Raw genomic sequence first — 17,446 nt, forward strand, 5'->3', positions numbered from 1 at the left:
GGGATATTATTGTTGTTTTTTTTTTTAAATATGATATTCATGCATCTTGATTAAATAAAAAATTATTAACCATTTATGATTTAAAAAGATGTTTTTTTTCTGGAGATATAGTTTAATTTAAGATTTGCTTATATCCTCCGGTATTATTTAATTATTTTTACAAAAGTGTAATATACTTAGGAGTCTATACTTAGAAAAGAACATAAAATTTAAATAAATTTATGATCATATTTTAAGGTTATTGAGAAAACCAGCTAAGAAAATCTGCATATAAAGGATTTCTTTAAAAGCAGTAATAAAAAATTAATATATTCTCAGTGCTGTTAACCAGAATAACCACCAGCTAAATAAATCTACATATAAAGATCTCCTTTTTCTTTAATTTAGTCACTTTTAAGCCAACAAATTCCACAAAAAATTTAGTCCACAAGAAACTTAATCATAGATTATTTCTTGAAAATACCAAATATTTTGTTATTAAGTTTCAAGATAAATTTCAAAATTATTTATATTATTCAAATATAAAATATTACCATTTAGGAAAAAATTCAAATCAAATCAAGGAGTAGCATATAAGATTCTTTTTTATACCAGCTTTGTTTTTGTTATATTTACAGGGAGGATAACTATTTGGACTACCAGTTTTCATCATAAATCTCACAGTCCGTTGAAAAATAACTGATTCAAAATCAATACTTATCAAATCCATATCCCATCTACAATATTCATCCAGCCAATCTATAATTATTTCCAGTCAATCAGATACTCCAATTCTCCATATATACAACATTTTTCTCACATTCTTCTACTTCGGTTGACACAAAAGTATCCCCGCACTTGGCACTAGCAGTCCTCGAGAATGGCTTCATATCAGAACATTTTCATCCTCATGGTAGCCTCATTTTTATTAAGATCTGTCGTGTCCGACTCTCCGTCCGCATCACCACTCTTTCCACCAGCACAGCCACCTTTAGTTTTGATGTTCCACCACCATCTCCTGTAGAGCCTCCGGCTCCTTCTCCTGTCGAATCTCGGGCACCAACACCTTCTCCTGTAGAACCTCTGGCTCCTTCTATCGAACCTCGGGCACCAACACCAGCTCCTACACAACCTCTGGCTCCTTCTCCTATCGTCGAGCCTCGGGCACCAACGCCAACTCCTTCTCCTGTTGAACCTCTGGCTCCGGAACCAAGTCCTGCAAAAACTCCGTCATCACCGCCTTCTGTGGCGCCAGCGCCATCGCCATCGTCGATATGGATGCCTCCTGCTGATGCCCCTGCACCGGAAAGTAATGCTGGAATGAAGAAGAAAGTGTCTGTTGGATTAATGTGTTTTGGTGCAATTTTAGGTGTTTTCATGGCATAGGAATGTTCTTTTCTGCTAGTTTCCGGTTAATTAATTGTGTTTTTTTATTAATTATTTGGTGAGATTGTTTTTAGTGAGATTTTATAATTGGTTGTTATTTTTTAAATTGATTAGTCTGATTTGTTTAAGTATTAGACTGTTATTCATATTGTTGCTGAAGAGACGATGAATCTATTTATCACATCATTTTTCCTAGCATAATCAGCATAGGATTGGTCAAATTTTCGATTTCTCATTTAATTTATATTCTTGTGGCTTGTACCATTTTTTTTCTCATTCTGCATATATATGACTCCCATTTTAAAAGGGAGGAATATTAGAGATGTCGATGAATTTTCGTTTATATTCATCAAAATACATCAAGATTGGACAATATTCAATTTGAATTTTAATATGATCTTTTACTAAAAAAATATAGGTATATTGAATTGGTATATCAAGATGTCGCATTTAATATGAATTTAAAACAATCCATTATCTCGTGGTTTAAAATGTCGTATTTATTATAAATTAGAAAAATCCATTAATATCTGGTGGTATCAAATAGGCCATGCCATTGAGTTTTATGGATCGAGATTTTCCAAATTTAAAGTAACATCTCTTTTGTAACTTTACAAAGAGCTAAAATATTTAAGCATAAAAAGTGGTTTCTTTCAAAGAAGCTCATCCATTCCAAACAACACAAAAAGTGGGAACATTACTGTACTATCTTGTGACTTGTTTGGTCTGTGTAGAATATGACACACTAGGCATGAAATTTGCCCCCCTTCTTTAGACAAGCATTTTTCTACAGAAATTCTATCTGTAATGGAGGGAAGTTAATAGTCCATTTAAATCTTGATTAAGTCTTCGATGTCTGATAATGTGGCGTTTCTCCTACAACTGACATAAATGGTTTCTTAGTATGAATGTATGCATGCATGGATGTGCACATATACATGTTGTCGATCGTAAGGACATCTTGTGTTTTCACTACATTGATCATAATTTTCAGGGCATAGGATCAAAATTTTCGGCTTCACGGGTTTTTCTGTTCCTTGTTCCAAATCTCGTTTCTCTATAACTATGGTAGGTTTCTACCTTAAATGTGTAATGTTGGTTTGTATTATGATGTAAAATTTTGTTTTCTCTATGTAGCTTTGCAGCATTTCTAATTTTCTTAATTTGCTGGATATTGCTTTGTCTATGCTTACTGATTGTATTCTGTTGATGAGAGTAGTTGTTATTAAAGTGATGTAAGTGTTGATAAACACTTGATTAAAACCAAACACAAAACTCTTGCAGCATGATATTTGTGTTAAGGAGAGGAGAATCGAGTTATAACTAAAATAAAGTGCGTATTAGGTAGAGGTATTATCGAAGTTTAGCTTTAACTAAGTTGCCGTAAAAGAAGAACAAGTTTTTCCAACAACTATATGAACAAAGGATTGACGGATCACTTATGTAGGAAACCTTAGCTCTCTGATCATGTATACAACTTTTCTTTTGAAACAGGAAAATGTCCTGTTTTGCTCTATACAATTTCGTGTTCTGTGTTAATTTTAATTTGTTCCTTGCCTTTATAATATGTGGCCCATGTGTTATCTGTAAGATTGATGATTTTAATTAATTGTTCTTTTCAATGTTTAGTTTAAGTTTTGAAGGGAATTAGTTTTCTGTAGCAAGAAGCTAACAAAACCACAAGCTTGTCCGAAATTAGTAGGTACTCAGACTACCTATTCAAAGTTTTAAAAGAAGTGTAAAGAGTTCATCGTTTTAGTTCCTACTTTGTTGCCCGTCACATTCTAGTTGGGAATTACAGAAGTAATTGTGTATTTTAGAACATCAATACTTGAGGACATGTTTTCCTTAGTACTGTAGTTATTTTATCGAATGCAGAACTTATGATTCGAGTTTTAAGGCAGTAACTCTGCAATTTTACATGTCGTGGTTCCAGTTGAAACTGTGTGTTTTTGATTTTGTATAAATCTTCTGTTTCTTTTGCTATCCATTTCAAGAAAGTCTTATGCAATAGTTAAGGTTCAGCTGCGTGTTTCTTAATTTAATCGCACTTTAGTGTGTCATTCACTTCATTACATAACAACTCTGGTATTGTGGTAGATTTCAGTTATTTTCTGGCCATCTTTTCATTTTAGCTTTGGGGGCACAGAAAAAGTTTGAGATTTTATTATGTTGCAAGTTACATCGGTATCTTTAACTATGAATTAGTCACAAATGTTGACTTGATTAGTGAAGCTTTCGCAGAGATATGACGGCCATAGAACTAATGTTGACTTGATTAGTTGGAGAAAGATATCTACTGTACTTAAGCAACTTATGATTGTCAGATAGACTTGTCAGACACTAACTAAGAGTTGTAATCTTCTAATGTACTAGATGGTTGGTGCTTGTCTGGCGATAAGTAGCTATTTTCTTGCAAACTAACTGATACCTTGTTATCTATTATTTTTTCTTATCCATGCTAATTGATGCCTTGTATACTGCTGATTTAGCAAGTGCAGCAGACAGCCGTACTTGGATGGAGGAAGGTGTAATTTTAGACAATGGCTCGCCTCGACCAGAGGCAGAAGGGATGAGCAAAAACATGAAAAAGTTTCTGCTAGCCTTCAACTGCGTGATACTAGGTGTGGGAAACTGTCTCGCTCCTATGACAAACCGGCTCTATTCAATCCACGGTGGAAAGAGAATTTGGTTAATGTGTGCTTTAGAAACCGCTGGTTTCCCATTTCTCTTGATTCCAATGACAATATCTTACCTCTATCGTCGAAGAAAGGGAGGTCCAGGAACTAAAATCATTTCAATGTCACCTGTCCTCATTCTTCCGTGTGTAGTCATTGGTGTTCTAACAGGTGCAGATGATTATATGGACTCTGCTGGTGTTTCTCGTCTTCCTGTCTCTACTTATTCTCTTGTATTAGCCAGTCAACTAGGATTTACCGCTTTCTTTGCCTGGGTTCTTGTTAAGCAGAAGTTCACTTTCTTACACATTAATGCCATCTTATTGTTGACTGCTGGAGCTGTAGTCCTAGCATTCCATTCAGGTTCTGATATTCCCGATAATGAATCCAAAGCAGATTACGTTTTAGGATTCATTATGACGCTTGGAGCTGCGATTCTGTATGGGTTTGTGTTGCCAATAATAGAACTATTGTACAAAAAAGCTAAGCAAGCCATCAACTATTCTCTTGTTATGGAGATGCAGTTTGTTATGGCTGTTGCTGCTACTGCCTTCTGTGGCATCGGGATGCTAATCAATAAAGATTTTCAGGTCAGAATCTCTTCTAAACTCTCCACCAGAAAAAATTAATTAGTTTAACCTGAGTCTGCACATATATTATTAGTTCTAACTACTCATATTTGCAGGCATTGGGCAGAGAGGCTGATAATTTCGGGCTTGGCAATACCATGTATTGGTTGGTACTAATAGCAGATGCATTTCTCTGGCAACTATTTTTCTTGGGAGCCATTGGAGTCATTTTCTGTCACAGCTCTTTACTCTCTGGTATACTAATTGCCGCTCTGCTCCCTGTTTCGGAGATCTTGGCTGTGTTTTTCTTCGACGAGTCATTTACAGTTGAAAAAGCAATGTCTCTTTTTCTTGCCTGTTGGGGTTCCATATCTTACTTCTTTGAGGAGTATAACATAGAAAAGAAGAAGAAGCGCGAGAGAGAACATCAACTTATAGAACTGAAAGACGAGAAAAGGAAGCGTGTTGTTGAAGATGAGTTCATGGAGGTAAAACTTGATAAATAGCATTGCAGCATTACAGCTAATTAGGTTACAGAAAAATAAGGTAGGGTTGTTAGTTGGCTCTTTCATTCTTGCACTGAGAGCACGTATATGTTCGTTTTGGATATATTCAAGCCAAATGCATGAACAAAACTTCCAGATGAATGAAAACATCTTGTTAACTTTTCAATTTTTCAAGAAGCTTCAAATTTTTATTTTTTTGAAAGACCAGTAGCATTAAAACAAACTCCATTTGTAGTAGGAGAAGACTCGATACAGGACTGAAGAGAAAAAAACTTATTTCCTTTTAAAATCCGAAGAAGTGCCCATAAAACGCCTGTCAATGGAGATCGATCCAGTTTTTCACCCCTGCTGCCACCAGGGATGCAAGGCACCGCATTAACCTAAAACTGAAAATAAAGGCATAGCAGAACTAAACATAAAACTGCAGAAGAGGCAGCATTCCCCTCAATTGTACGATTGACCAGATAAACTGTATACATATTCAGCTCACTGTATTGAGCAAAAAATTCGTCAAAGGTGTTAAAAAAAACCCCGGGGTCTTTAATAGAAAAAGTTCATTGCCATCACCAAAAGTTGGGTCAAGTGTGATGAAATATGTGTTTTTCAGGAGCTTTTAGTTATTCCCTAATTTCACATGACAGACATGTGTCTGGTACTACTTCAATTTCAAAAATCAATCAAACAAATTTAAATATCTTTTTAATGATTTATACCTATTCATAGAATAAAAAATGTTTTGAACTTTATTGAGTTCCAACTCAATTGGATGTCCGGTCTCGAATATGAGGATGTGTTTGTATCATACTCAACCAATTACTATAGTACTTCCTCCGTCCCTAAATGATCTTCCCGTTTCGACTTTTTATACTGTTCATGGTAATCGATTGACTACTAATTTACGTCTAATCTATAAGATCAAACATAGTTATGAGTGATTTTATTGGATTCGTATTTATGAGTACTTTAATACAATGAATTTTTTATATTTAATACTAATACAAAATTAAATATATTAACAATCAAAAATGTGCATTGGCAAACGTGTACAACACAAATGAGAAACGTTTTTAGGGACGGAGGGAGTACCAATTACTACAGGTTCATATTTTAACTAGAACGGTACATTTCTCAAAAATCAAATTTAAAAAGATGTATAAAGTTAAAAAAAAAACAGTTTTAAAACTAATAAATGTTTATTTGAATATTATAAGTTAAAAATCTTTGTTGTACAGTACTCCCCCGGTACCTTCCAATTGTTTACATTTCTGAGGAATTGTCCGACACGCATTTTAAGGTGCATAAAAGGTATAGTTATGTAACTTATTTTTACAATTTTTTTTTCTGAATAAAAGTTGAATGTTTTAATTTTTATTCTGAAAAACAAAATTATAATTTTTTTTTATAAAACTATACTTTATATGCACCTTAAAATGCGTGTCAGACACTCTCTAAAAAATGTAAATAATTAAAAGGGACGGAGGGAGTATTATGTAAAAATCGGCGGATCGAATGCTCCTAAAAAATGTACAACTAAACTAAGTCACTTATCTTATATTTGAAGAAATAAAAATTTAAGAGCACGGTTAAATAACTTAAGTGGTCCTTTGTCGTTTTATGTTTTGGGATACACCACATAATTTCTTAGAACATATATTAATTTTAAGATTATAAATCATATTTTTTTAAAAAAAAATCAAATATAAGTTGTGGTATAAGTATCATCAAATACAAACCTAAATTACACATATTATTTACCCATTAATTTTTTTTAATAAATATGTAATATTGTTATATTTTTTATATTTTTTGAGTAGTTGTTTACACACTCAACAACACTTGATCACTTATGAGTAGAGCCGGTCAAACGGGCAATTTGGCTCGGCACGAACGTAATTCGACTCGCCAATTATTCGCCTGACTCGCCTCATCACGGGCCGGTTCAATATTCGGCACTATTCGGATATCTACACGAGCCGAGCACGAGCTGCATTTTATGAAACCGGAACCGGCCCGGAACCGGACCGGAACCGCTCGCCAAAGACTGCACACGAATAAACAAAAGTCAGACGAATAAACCGGCCGCTCGGCCCGCCAAAGTCCATGACTGGTTAAAGGGAGTATTGCTTTGTTACATTATGTCAATGCTATTTAACTAATTAATTTAATAATGAATGAAGACCAGCTATATTTAGCAATTAAATATGGATCCTGTAAAATTAAATTAATATTTGAATTGGAAATATCAAATACTTACTAATACACATATATCCTGCAGAATTGGAAATACTTCATGTGTATTTTTCTATTCCGAATATATAGAATTGAGGATTTAGAACTAAGCATTATTTGAATTGACTCTCCATAAATACCATTTTTTTCCGTTTTGCAGAAAGGCTGAGAATTCTCTTCTTATACTTTTACACTAAAAAATAAATCAATTTTCAGGAAAGTATCTAAAAATAATAAAGTCAACAACAACTCGCAACACTAAATCAATACTTTAAACTTTGCATTACAATTAACAACTTTAAGACGAATAAACCGGCCCGCCAAAACTCGCGGTTACTCGCCAACTCGCTTTTATTCGCGTGATTCGCGGTCCGTACACGGTTCTGCAGTTTCAATAACCGGCTCGGCACGGCACGGACCGCTTTTTACACGGGCCGTTCGCGATTCCTGTTATAACTAAACCGGCCCGTTAAAAATTCGACCCGGCACGCACGACCCGTTGTTTGGCTGGCTCTACTTATGAGTACATGGCGGGAGCTTCATTAGTACTCTAATTCTTATCCAAGTCCGATTCTCCATGCATATATACACTTATTATAGCAATGCAATCACGATCACTTCATCTTCTTCAGAACTTGTTTGGCTAAAACAAGTTCTGAATAATACTGATAACTGTTCTTCGAATCAGCATCCATTGACGGTAATTTCGTACTCTTATTGAAAAAAATTTGATTCCCTTTCTTACGATTTAGTTTTCGATGCTAATGTTGGTTTTATAAGAATATATGCAAAAAAAAATTCTGTGCTATATTGTATTGCATTATACATAGCTATGTTTATTGTCTTTGTTGTATCAAATTCAAGCTTGTTTTGGTTTATACTTTGAGGTGTATTTTTTCTGTTATTCGGAAGATTTATCGTAGTTTGTGTTTCCGTGATTTGTTTATGTTGTTCACAACAATGCTAAACTATTCCTAAGATTTAGAAGTCTAACAGTAGTTGTTAAGAATTATTGTTGTTTTTTAGTCGAAGATTCTGTCTGGTTTCTCTGCTAAATATTTGTGTTCTGTTATGATGATAGAATACGGAAAGGATGAAGGTTCAAATTTGTCTATTTTGACGGCTAATATGTGCTTGAATTTTGATAATGTCAAATTTTCCTCAGGTTTTTAGTATTTTGACTGATGTTGCCATTCATGAAAATAGAAGAGTTTTACAAGAGATATTCTGGTGCCTAAACATAAATTCATAGATGCAAACTGATTGATCCTTTGTGTGCATTAGATTCTTATATGTCTCTGTTCATTCTGCTCATCTGATATTTTGTTTACCTATTATTCTCTGCTGACTGTGTTGTTCAATAACCAGCTTTACCAGGATGGAGGTAAAAGCGATGAGCAAAAACATGAAATTATGGCTACTCGTGATCAACTGCTTGATGCTAGGAATAGGCAATTGTATTGCTCCTCTTACCAACCGCCTTTATTCTGTTAGGGGTGGAAAGAGAATTTGGTTAATGTGTGCTTTGGAAACAGCTGGTTTCCCATTTCTCTTGATTCCATGGTTGATTGCTTACATTTATCGTCGAAGAAAGTATGGTCCGGGGACTAATATTACATCAATCTCGCCTAAGCTTATCTTTTACTCTTTGGTTATCGGTGTTCTCACTGGTTTAGATGATTTAATGGATGCTGCTGGTGTTTCTAAACTTCCTGTGTCAACTTATTCTCTTGTATTAGCCAGCCAATTGGGGTTTACCGCCTTATTTGCCTGGATTCTTGTGAAGCAGAAGTTCACTTTTTTACACATTAATGCAATTATTTTGTTGACTGCTGGAGCTGCAGTTCTTGCATTTAATTCAGGTTCTGATGTTCCTACAAATGAATCCAAAGGGACTTATATAGTAGGATTCTTAATGACCCTCGGAGTTGCAGTTTTATATGGATTTGTCTTGCCATCGATAGAGCTCATATACAAGAAAGCTAAACAGACCGTCACATATTCTCTGGTCATTGAGATGCAGGTTTTTATATCCTTATCTGCTACAATCCTCTGTGTTATTGGAATGGCTATCAATCATGATTTCCCGGTTAGTATCTCTTCTCTTTAGTCTAACCTGGATGAGTTCAAATGTATATTATGAGTCTGTTTCAATATTAACAAACACATATTACTAATTGTACCTACTGATTCTTGCAGGCGATTCCAAGAGAAGCTGAGCATTTCGAGCTTGGAAAATCGATGTACTATTTAGTACTAGTATCGGATGCATTTCTTTGGCAGCTGTTTTTCTTGGGAGCAATTGGAGTAATCTTCTGTAACAACTCAATACTCTCAGGCATACTAATTTCTGCTCTGCTACCTGTCTCGGAAATCCTGGCTGTATTTTTATTCGGTGAGAAATTTACACCTGAAAAAGGAATTTCTCTTTTTCTTGCTTGTTGGGGCTCCATATCCTACTTCTATCAAGAGGCTAAACTAGACAAGGAAAAGAAAAGCATAGCAGAAAACGAGGAAAAGAAACAGAACCAAGTTGCAGAAGGTAACGATCAGTTCAGGGATGTTCCTGAAATAGTTTTGCAGAACTAAAACTAACAAAAGCGACGCAGTCTTGTTGGTTGTTTCTCGCATTCTACAATAAGAAGATTTTTATTAATTTTAGTTTGGGCGTGTGTTTGTAGGCTGTAGATTGATTATAGCTTGAACTTTTATAGTACAAGACTTATGTGGTTTAAATATTTTCCTAGTAGCTATAACTTGTCATTAGTTATGAAAATTTCTGGTATTTATCGAAATTGTGGTTTGATAGACTTAAGCAGCAGAAGCTTTTGTTAAGAGAAAATTTTCGAATATTGTTGGTGAGCACTGAACAGCATAAGCTGTTATTGATCAGTCTTTATCCATGGCACTTTACTCTTCAGGGCAACAACCAACAAGTTTTGTTGGCTCTGGTGCTGTTACGGTTAGTAATGCTTAAAAAAAGTGACCTCAAACACTAAAACGACATTTTTTTACACAAGAAAGACGCAATCCACTAACCTTAGTAATGACACTAAGGAAAAAGGATAACGCATTATAAAACCAATCAAACTACACCAGTTTGGTAGACTTGCACATCAAGCTTTCAGATCATCTTTTACTTTGTTCCAAATTTTCATCTTTTTCTAAATGTTAATCACGTTAAATGGAACTATGCAAGTGACTCTGGTGCCTATCCCTGGATGCTCTATGTCTCCATTTCGGAAAAATCGAGTCCACTCAAATTTTAATTAACTATACATGTTGAGTCTTTTATATCAGGTTCAACCGAAGAATTTAAAATACATGATAATAAGATATCGATCGATATGATATTCAAATCAAAATCGGAATAAGATTTATTGAGTCCAGTTCTGCAGATTAAATGAATCTCATTTAAGAGATTTTTTTTGCTAATATCATAAAGTTTGATGCTCTTTTTTTTGAATTGATGGGTAGTAGGTGGTGAAAAATTAAAGAGATTTTGATCTTAATTGAAAAGAATATATTTGGATTCTGAGGCACCTCTGCAATTTTTTCAGTTAATTTCCCTTATATGTTCTGAGGTCTTTATTACTGAACTTGCCAATAAGAGGCATAATTTTTAGCAGAAAGTTTTTACAACTTACTGCTATTTATAAACATTTTGAGTTCAATGCTTCATAATCATATAACTGAGTCTAACTGTATATTTCGGATCTGTATAAATTAAAGGCTTCGAAAGATTTATTACATTCTAGGCGAATAGATGATCAACAGCAAAATGACTTAAAGTTGGACTTCAACAACCCCTGCAACAAAGTAGGTCTCAAAGTGAGCTGATGACAACTATCTTATCAGGTTTAATTATGTGGGGTTAACGATATTGCACGCTCCACCTCTGCTTTCTGTGATGGCTAATTTGCTTATGCAAGATACCTTTTAACTAGTGGTAACATGATAAGTACCACTTATGAGTAGACAATTTCATATGACTCCGAAGAATAAGTGAATAAAAGTGCAATTCAGAGAGTTAAGCTTTAGAGGTGTACTCGTTACTTTTTTAGAATATTGAGTTTGTGACAGGTAAACTTTCAGAGTCATATAGAATTAGCTTGATCAAGCTGAGTACCACAGTCTTAAGTAATACTTAGTCGTTAAGCAATCTTCTTAATTCATTATACTCTGGTATACAATGTCCTGTAGCACTAAGTATAATATGTCATTGACATAATTATTAGTCATGTTTACTTGAGCATTCAGTTTTTTGTCAGTGCAGCCCCATACATGCTCTTAACGTATTTTTTTGTTCATTGCAGATTATCCGAGTTGCCAGAATAATCAGTTTATGAAATGGCCATTTCAGTTTCAAACAATATAATAGACTACAATGAGAAAGGAATGAGCAAATCCATGAAGAAACTCCTCCTTGTCTTGAATTGCTTGATGTTAGGACTAGGTGATTGTGGTGGTCCTCAGATGCAGCGACTGTACTTTGTGAAAGGGGGAAAGCGAGTTTGGTTGTCAAGCTGTCTAGAAACTGCTGGCTGGCCTTTACTTTTTATCCCAATCATAATCTCTTATCTGTATCGTCGAAACAAGGGAATCCCCGGGACAAAACTCATTTCCATCAGACCTTCTCTTATCATTCCCTGTGCTATTATAGGTATTCTCACCGGGGCTGATGATTATATGTATTCCTATGGGGTGTCTCGCCTTCCTGTATCGACCTCTGCTCTTATAATTGCTACGCAGTTGGCGTTTACTGCTGGATTTGCATTTCTTCTGGTTAAACAAAAGTTCACCAGCTTCACCATTAATGCTGTCTTTTTGTTATGTATTGGAGCCGTGGTTCTTGCATTTCATACTAGCTCTGATCGTCCTGCTAACGAGTCTAACAAGCAATACTTTTTAGGCTTCTTTATGACTCTTGGAGCGGCGGCATTGTATGGATTTATACTACCAGCAATCGAGTTAATGTGCAAAAAGGCCAAACAGCCCATAAATTATTCCCTACTTATGGAGATGCAGGTGGTTATGTCATTCTTTGCCACTGTTTTTTGTGCAATAGGCATGGTTGTGAACCATGATTTTACGGTATATCTCATGACTAGTAGATTAAGTATACTAGAATCTTACTCAATCCTAATACTAACATACTTCAATTTTTTTGTCCCCCTTCACGTGGTGCAACATTGCAGGCAATTCCAAGAGAAGCAAAGGAGTTTGAGCTTGGAATAACGATATATTATTTGACTCTCATCCTTAACGCAGTCCTCTGGCAGTTGTTCTTCCTGGGAGCAACAGGAGTCATTTTCTGCGGCTCTTCTTTGCTTTCTGGCATTATAATTGCCAGCCTACTGCCACTGACAGAGACCCTGGCAGTGTTGTTCTTCCACGACAAGTTCCAAGTTGAGAAGGCGATTTCTCTAATTCTTTCTCTCTGGGGTTTCCTGTCCTACTTTTATGGAGAGTTTCAAAGTACTAAGAACAAGAAGGAAGATTCAAATCTCGATCTCTCACAATAACACAACGTAATTTACGTTGATCTTGCACGTATATGATCAGTTTGTCCTGAGTATATCAAATTGTGTTGGTGTAGCCTACTGGATGTACTTAAATCTGCAGAACAAAGTGATGTCATTGCCACATTAGAGATGTGATTCTTGTTAATGTAAATTGAAAATAATTTAGTTTAGTCTAAAGATGCTAAAACACAACAGACAACAGTGTACTATGTTTGTATATCATGCATGCGTCATAAATCTTGCCTTGTTTTCATTAAATATAATATTAAGGTATATTATTCACTGGACTGAATATGCATGCAATGAACAATACTCATTGTACAAACTGTCCTAAACAAATAAACATTGTAAACTCTAGAAAAGAGTTGTGCAATACTGTATAAACAATTGGGTTTGCTTAAAATTAAAACCTTTTCCAGAGTGTTCTGGGACAATTTTTAGTACAACAAATAGACGCTTTAGTGCTATAACAGAGGAATGCAATGCGAATCAGCCGCCCAAGATGGTTCCCAGCTGAGTCTTCGAAGAACACGGATGGTGGTCTCTCGGAAGAATGGCCTGGACAGAGTTCAAGGGCGTTGCAACTCTCTGCTTCGCCAGCCAACATGCTCCCAGTTTATCAGACTGCAATATATTAGGGAATAGGGATCAAATCTTTATGTTCCTGAAAGTCACCTCTAAAATCTTGGTTTCCGAAAAACTATTTCTAGGACAAAATTCGCATTCACCGACTACAAACTATTTTCTGCTTTCTGTGTTTACATCAGCGAAAAGGGTTTGGAGTCCGCCCGTTCAATTTTAGACTAAATCGAGCCTAAAAAACTATCCGAATTTGGCTCATTTAATTTAATGAGTGGAGTTGAGCCGACTCGTTTAATTAAACGAGCCGAAACCTATAACCGGACTCGAGCTCGTTTACGAAACGAGCCGAGCCTAGTAAAACGAGTTTGAGCCGCTCGCCCGAATCGTATTAGAGCCTTACACAAAGATATTGAATAATCTAATAAATAAGATCGTATTTTTGAATTTTTTCGAGCCGAACTCGAGATTATTTCGAGCCGAACTCGAGCAGAACATGCCAAATATTTGGCTCGAGCTTGTTAACTTTTTTTCCAACCCCCATGTATTACAAGCTGGATCCACCAGTGAGGGTGGGAGTGAGTGATCAAGTATTGTCATTGATGGAACTTCAGATTTCAACAACACAATGGGTACACATTCCGATCTTCGGAGGTGCGTACCGTGCAAGCAGAATTAGTGCACTCTTCCACCGGTTGATCAATAGTTATGGTAAACAGTAAACTTATTGTGCCAGGAATATTACTGCTTACCGCAATAATTATCAAGAATCACCCGGATGTATTCTCCGGAGTCTGCAATATATTATCAACCACAAACTCTAAATTTTTTGTAGAGTTGGTTGAGTTTAGATGAAACCGTTACTTCTAAGTGCACCAACAAATTATGAATTTGGGGGCTTGTGTGTTAAGTAACTAGTTCATTCAAAAATTTAAGGCGGTAGAGGAAGAGTTCAACACGATCTTATACTATATTCAACACTTTCCTCAATGGTACAAACAGTTCGCTATGATTGGCGAAAATCCTTGAACTTGGATATCGCATTATCATGCGAAAGTTTGAATTCATGCGAAAGTCTTGATAATTAATTTGGGCATCAAAATCTTATCACTTGTATATAAATTAAATACTCGCATTAACGGATATACGGTTATAAAAATACCATATCTTGGTAATTCATTTGACCATCAAAACCTTATCACTTGCTTACGAAACAATAGAAAATAAGAATAAGAAAATGATTCTAAATTTTACTAATAATAAGCCTTAAATGATTTTTTCCCACCCCTTCTCTGTTATACAGAATTAGAGAAGTGAGATTCGACCAAAGAAAGAGGAAGCAATGAGTAACTAAATGAAGTGATAATAAAAGGAGTAATTGAAATCGTAAATAAAGTTAATATTTTGTAAATAGTGAATCCAATGACTCTAATACTTATATTTTAACGGACATTATATTTGAGTACCAAAAAGTAAGATAAGTTTCCTTTTATATTTATTATGGGTGCCGCCAATAAATAAATGACTTATTGGTATAAACCCTTATTGGTATAAGGCGTAAGTGACCGACACAACTTATAAGTTAGAATTTATAACTGATAAGTTTAATATTAGTAATGACATACTTTTTCTATAATTTATTCTGATTTTTAACTTTTTTATTAATTTTAGTTTTTAAATTTATGTTTTATAAAGTTAAGTTAATTAAAAAGTCATGAATTAAGATAATTATATTTAAAAATTATTTATTTTAGTTCATTTAAGTTAAAAGAAATTATGACTTATAAGTAAAATTTACCAAACACTTAACTAACTTATAAGTATTATATACTTATCACTTTTAAACCACTTATTAATTTTAAGTCATAAATTACTTATTTTAAGATTTCCTAAACGGTCACTATATATAAAATTTTAAAAAAATAATATAGCAGGATAACAAAAGTTATATATTACGTTAGCTTAAAAGTCTTCCTATAACAGGATAACAAGATTATAAAATTAAATTTTCGGGACATATTTTTATTATATACATGAAAGAAAAAAAGAAAAAAATATAGATACAAAATAAATATTTGGGGCACATTTTTTAATTTTTTTCTAAAAGACAACTTAAAAAATAGATATCTTTCATACTTAGGATCCACGTAAATATTATCGATATCTTGTTGTTTAGATTTATTACTATATGCCACAATTTTTTTTTATTTTAGGACTATAAGTTTTTATCATTCTTTCAATTTATTACTACCGGGCATAAATTTTTTAGCAGGGGGCTAAAGAGGGTGCAACTTTATTCGGTGAAGGTGCAGCAACTGGTCTTGTGGCTCCAACAGGTAAGATTTTACTTTATTTTGAACTGATTTAATCATAAGATTTTACTTGCGTTTTGTCTCTTCAGAATGTAATTTGTGATTCGATTATTAGTCATGTTTAATTAGGCATTCAGTTTTGGTTAGTCCAGCTCCATTCATACGAACATATTTTTTGTGCATTACAGTTACCGAAATGTCTATTCCAGTTACAAACAACAAGATGGACTATAATGAGAATCAAATGAGCAAATCCATGAATAGATTCTTCCTCATCTTGAATTGTGTGATTTTAGCTCTAGGTGGTTGTGGTGGTCCTCAAGTGGAGCGACTGTACTTTGTGAAAGGGGGGAAGCGAGTTTGGGTGTCAAGCTCTCTACAAACAGCTGGCTGGCCTTTTCTCATCATCCCAATCATAATTTCTTATTTGTATCGTCGAAGCAAGGGCATTCCCGGGACTAAGCTCATATCGATTAGACCTGCTCTCATTATTCCCTGTGCTGTTATTGGCATTCTCACCGGTGCTGCTGATTATTTGTATTCCTATGGCATATCTCGCCTTCCTATATCGACCTCTGCACTTATAACAGCTACTCAGTTGGCGTTTACTGCTGGATTTGCGTTTCTTTTGGTTAAGCAAAAGTTCACCAGCTTCACTATTAATTCTGTCTTTTTGTTATGTATTGGAGCTCTCCTTCTTGCGTTTCATACTAGTTCTGATCGTCCTGCTAACGAGTCCAATAAGCAATATTTTTTTGGTCTCGTAATGACTTTTGGAGCATCTGCAATGTATGCGTTTATACTACCATCAATCGAGTTAATGTGCAGGATGGGTAAACAGCAGATGAATTATTCTGTAGTCATGGAAACACAGGTGGTCATGTCATTCTTTGCCACTGTTGTTTGTGCCATAGGCATGTTTGTGCACCACGACTTCACGGTATGTCTCATGACTAATAGATTAAGAACTGGTGATATCTTTCCTAATCTAATCCTAATTTTAACATACTAATCTTTCTACTTTACTCTGCATATGGCTCAATATTGCAGGCAATTCCAAGAGAAGCAGAGGAGTTTAAGCTTGGAAAAACGATGTATTATTTAGTTTTATTCTTTGACACAATCCTTTGGCAGTTATTCCACCTTGGAGCAACAGGAGTCATATTCTGTGGCTCTTCTTTGCTTTCTGGCATTTTAATTGCGACGCTACTGCCAGTGACAGAGACCTTGGCGGTTTTGTTCTTCCATGACAAGTTTCAAGTTGAGAAGGCGGTTTCTCTAGCGCTATGTCTTTGGGGTTTCTTGTCCTACTTCTATGGGGAGTTCCAAGTTACAAGGAAGAAGGAAGCTTCAAATCTTGATCCGTCACAGTAAGACAATGCAATTTATGTTCATCTTGTACGTACAGAAGCAGTTTGTCACATCATTTCAATTAATAGATTGTGTACTTGTGTTGGTGTAGCCTGTTGGTCCTTTACCTTTAAATTTCCATTTTCAAGGGTTTGTATTAATAAATTGATAAGTTGTGTACAGAAATCTTATTTCAGGGTTTATGGATATAAACGCACTTTAAGGGTCAAAAGGTTAATAAGCAAATAATTTATCAAACATATTCAACATTACACTTGTCATAGTATGAGTATCATTACTCATTCCCAAACTTCGTTTAAAAGGAATTCATTC

At 34.9% G+C, this 17,446-nt stretch overlaps 4 protein-coding genes across 5 annotated transcripts; all 4 read left to right on the plus strand.

Moving 5' to 3' along the window:
- The first annotated feature begins 3,841 nt into the window (after positions 1–3,841).
- Positions 3,842–6,104, plus strand: LOC141668244 (purine permease 1-like). Its single transcript, XM_074475030.1, has 2 exons — positions 3,842–4,633; positions 4,729–6,104. Exons 1-2 carry the CDS (start codon positions 3,884–3,886, stop codon positions 5,116–5,118), a joined length of 1,140 nt encoding a protein of 379 aa, XP_074331131.1. The 5' UTR covers positions 3,842–3,883; the 3' UTR covers positions 5,119–6,104.
- Positions 6,105–8,187: 2,083 nt separating this feature from the next.
- LOC141667723 (purine permease 3-like) lies at positions 8,188–10,169 on the plus strand. The gene is made up of 3 exons (XM_074474328.1): positions 8,188–8,234; positions 8,716–9,436; positions 9,547–10,169. The coding sequence occupies exons 2-3, from the start codon at positions 8,726–8,728 to the stop codon at positions 9,934–9,936; spliced, it is 1,101 nt and encodes a 366-aa protein (XP_074330429.1). The 5' UTR covers positions 8,188–8,234; positions 8,716–8,725; the 3' UTR covers positions 9,937–10,169.
- A 1,110-nt stretch (positions 10,170–11,279) lies between these two features.
- On the plus strand, positions 11,280–13,154 carry LOC141663715 (purine permease 3-like). 2 transcript variants are annotated; one of them, XM_074469514.1, is made up of 3 exons: positions 11,280–11,430; positions 11,664–12,441; positions 12,546–13,154. In XM_074469514.1, the coding sequence occupies exons 2-3, from the start codon at positions 11,698–11,700 to the stop codon at positions 12,870–12,872; spliced, it is 1,071 nt and encodes a 356-aa protein (XP_074325615.1). In that variant the 5' UTR covers positions 11,280–11,430; positions 11,664–11,697; the 3' UTR covers positions 12,873–13,154. The 2 variants fall into 2 exon arrangements, with proteins under 2 accessions (XP_074325615.1, XP_074325616.1); XM_074469515.1 differs by lacking the exon at positions 11,280–11,430 and adding an exon at positions 11,431–11,532.
- Positions 13,155–15,712: 2,558 nt separating this feature from the next.
- Positions 15,713–17,220, plus strand: LOC141668841 (purine permease 3-like). The gene is made up of 3 exons (XM_074475868.1): positions 15,713–15,787; positions 15,952–16,703; positions 16,814–17,220. Exons 2-3 carry the CDS (start codon positions 15,960–15,962, stop codon positions 17,135–17,137), a joined length of 1,068 nt encoding a protein of 355 aa, XP_074331969.1. The 5' UTR covers positions 15,713–15,787; positions 15,952–15,959; the 3' UTR covers positions 17,138–17,220.
- Positions 17,221–17,446: the final 226 nt, after the last annotated feature.

This window comes from Apium graveolens, chromosome 6 (assembly GCF_009905375.1).
Source record: "Apium graveolens cultivar Ventura chromosome 6, ASM990537v1, whole genome shotgun sequence".
Lineage (NCBI taxonomy): Eukaryota > Viridiplantae > Streptophyta > Magnoliopsida > Apiales > Apiaceae > Apium > Apium graveolens.

Excerpts from the sequence above, each read along its gene's own strand:
- LOC141668244 (XM_074475030.1), top strand. The coding sequence starts at position 3,884 with ATGGAGGAAGGTGTAATTTTAGACAATGGCTCGCCTCGACCAGAGGCA. Across the intron at positions 4,634-4,728 it reads TAATCAATAAAGATTTTCAG|GCATTGGGCAGAGAGGCTGA; the intron begins GTCAGAATCTCT and ends TCATATTTGCAG.
- LOC141667723 (XM_074474328.1), top strand. The coding sequence starts at position 8,726 with ATGGAGGTAAAAGCGATGAGCAAAAACATGAAATTATGGCTACTCGTG. Across the intron at positions 9,437-9,546 it reads CTATCAATCATGATTTCCCG|GCGATTCCAAGAGAAGCTGA; the intron begins GTTAGTATCTCT and ends TGATTCTTGCAG.
- LOC141663715 (XM_074469514.1), top strand. The coding sequence starts at position 11,698 with ATGGCCATTTCAGTTTCAAACAATATAATAGACTACAATGAGAAAGGA. Across the intron at positions 12,442-12,545 it reads TTGTGAACCATGATTTTACG|GCAATTCCAAGAGAAGCAAA; the intron begins GTATATCTCATG and ends GCAACATTGCAG.
- LOC141668841 (XM_074475868.1), top strand. The coding sequence starts at position 15,960 with ATGTCTATTCCAGTTACAAACAACAAGATGGACTATAATGAGAATCAA. Across the intron at positions 16,704-16,813 it reads TTGTGCACCACGACTTCACG|GCAATTCCAAGAGAAGCAGA; the intron begins GTATGTCTCATG and ends TCAATATTGCAG.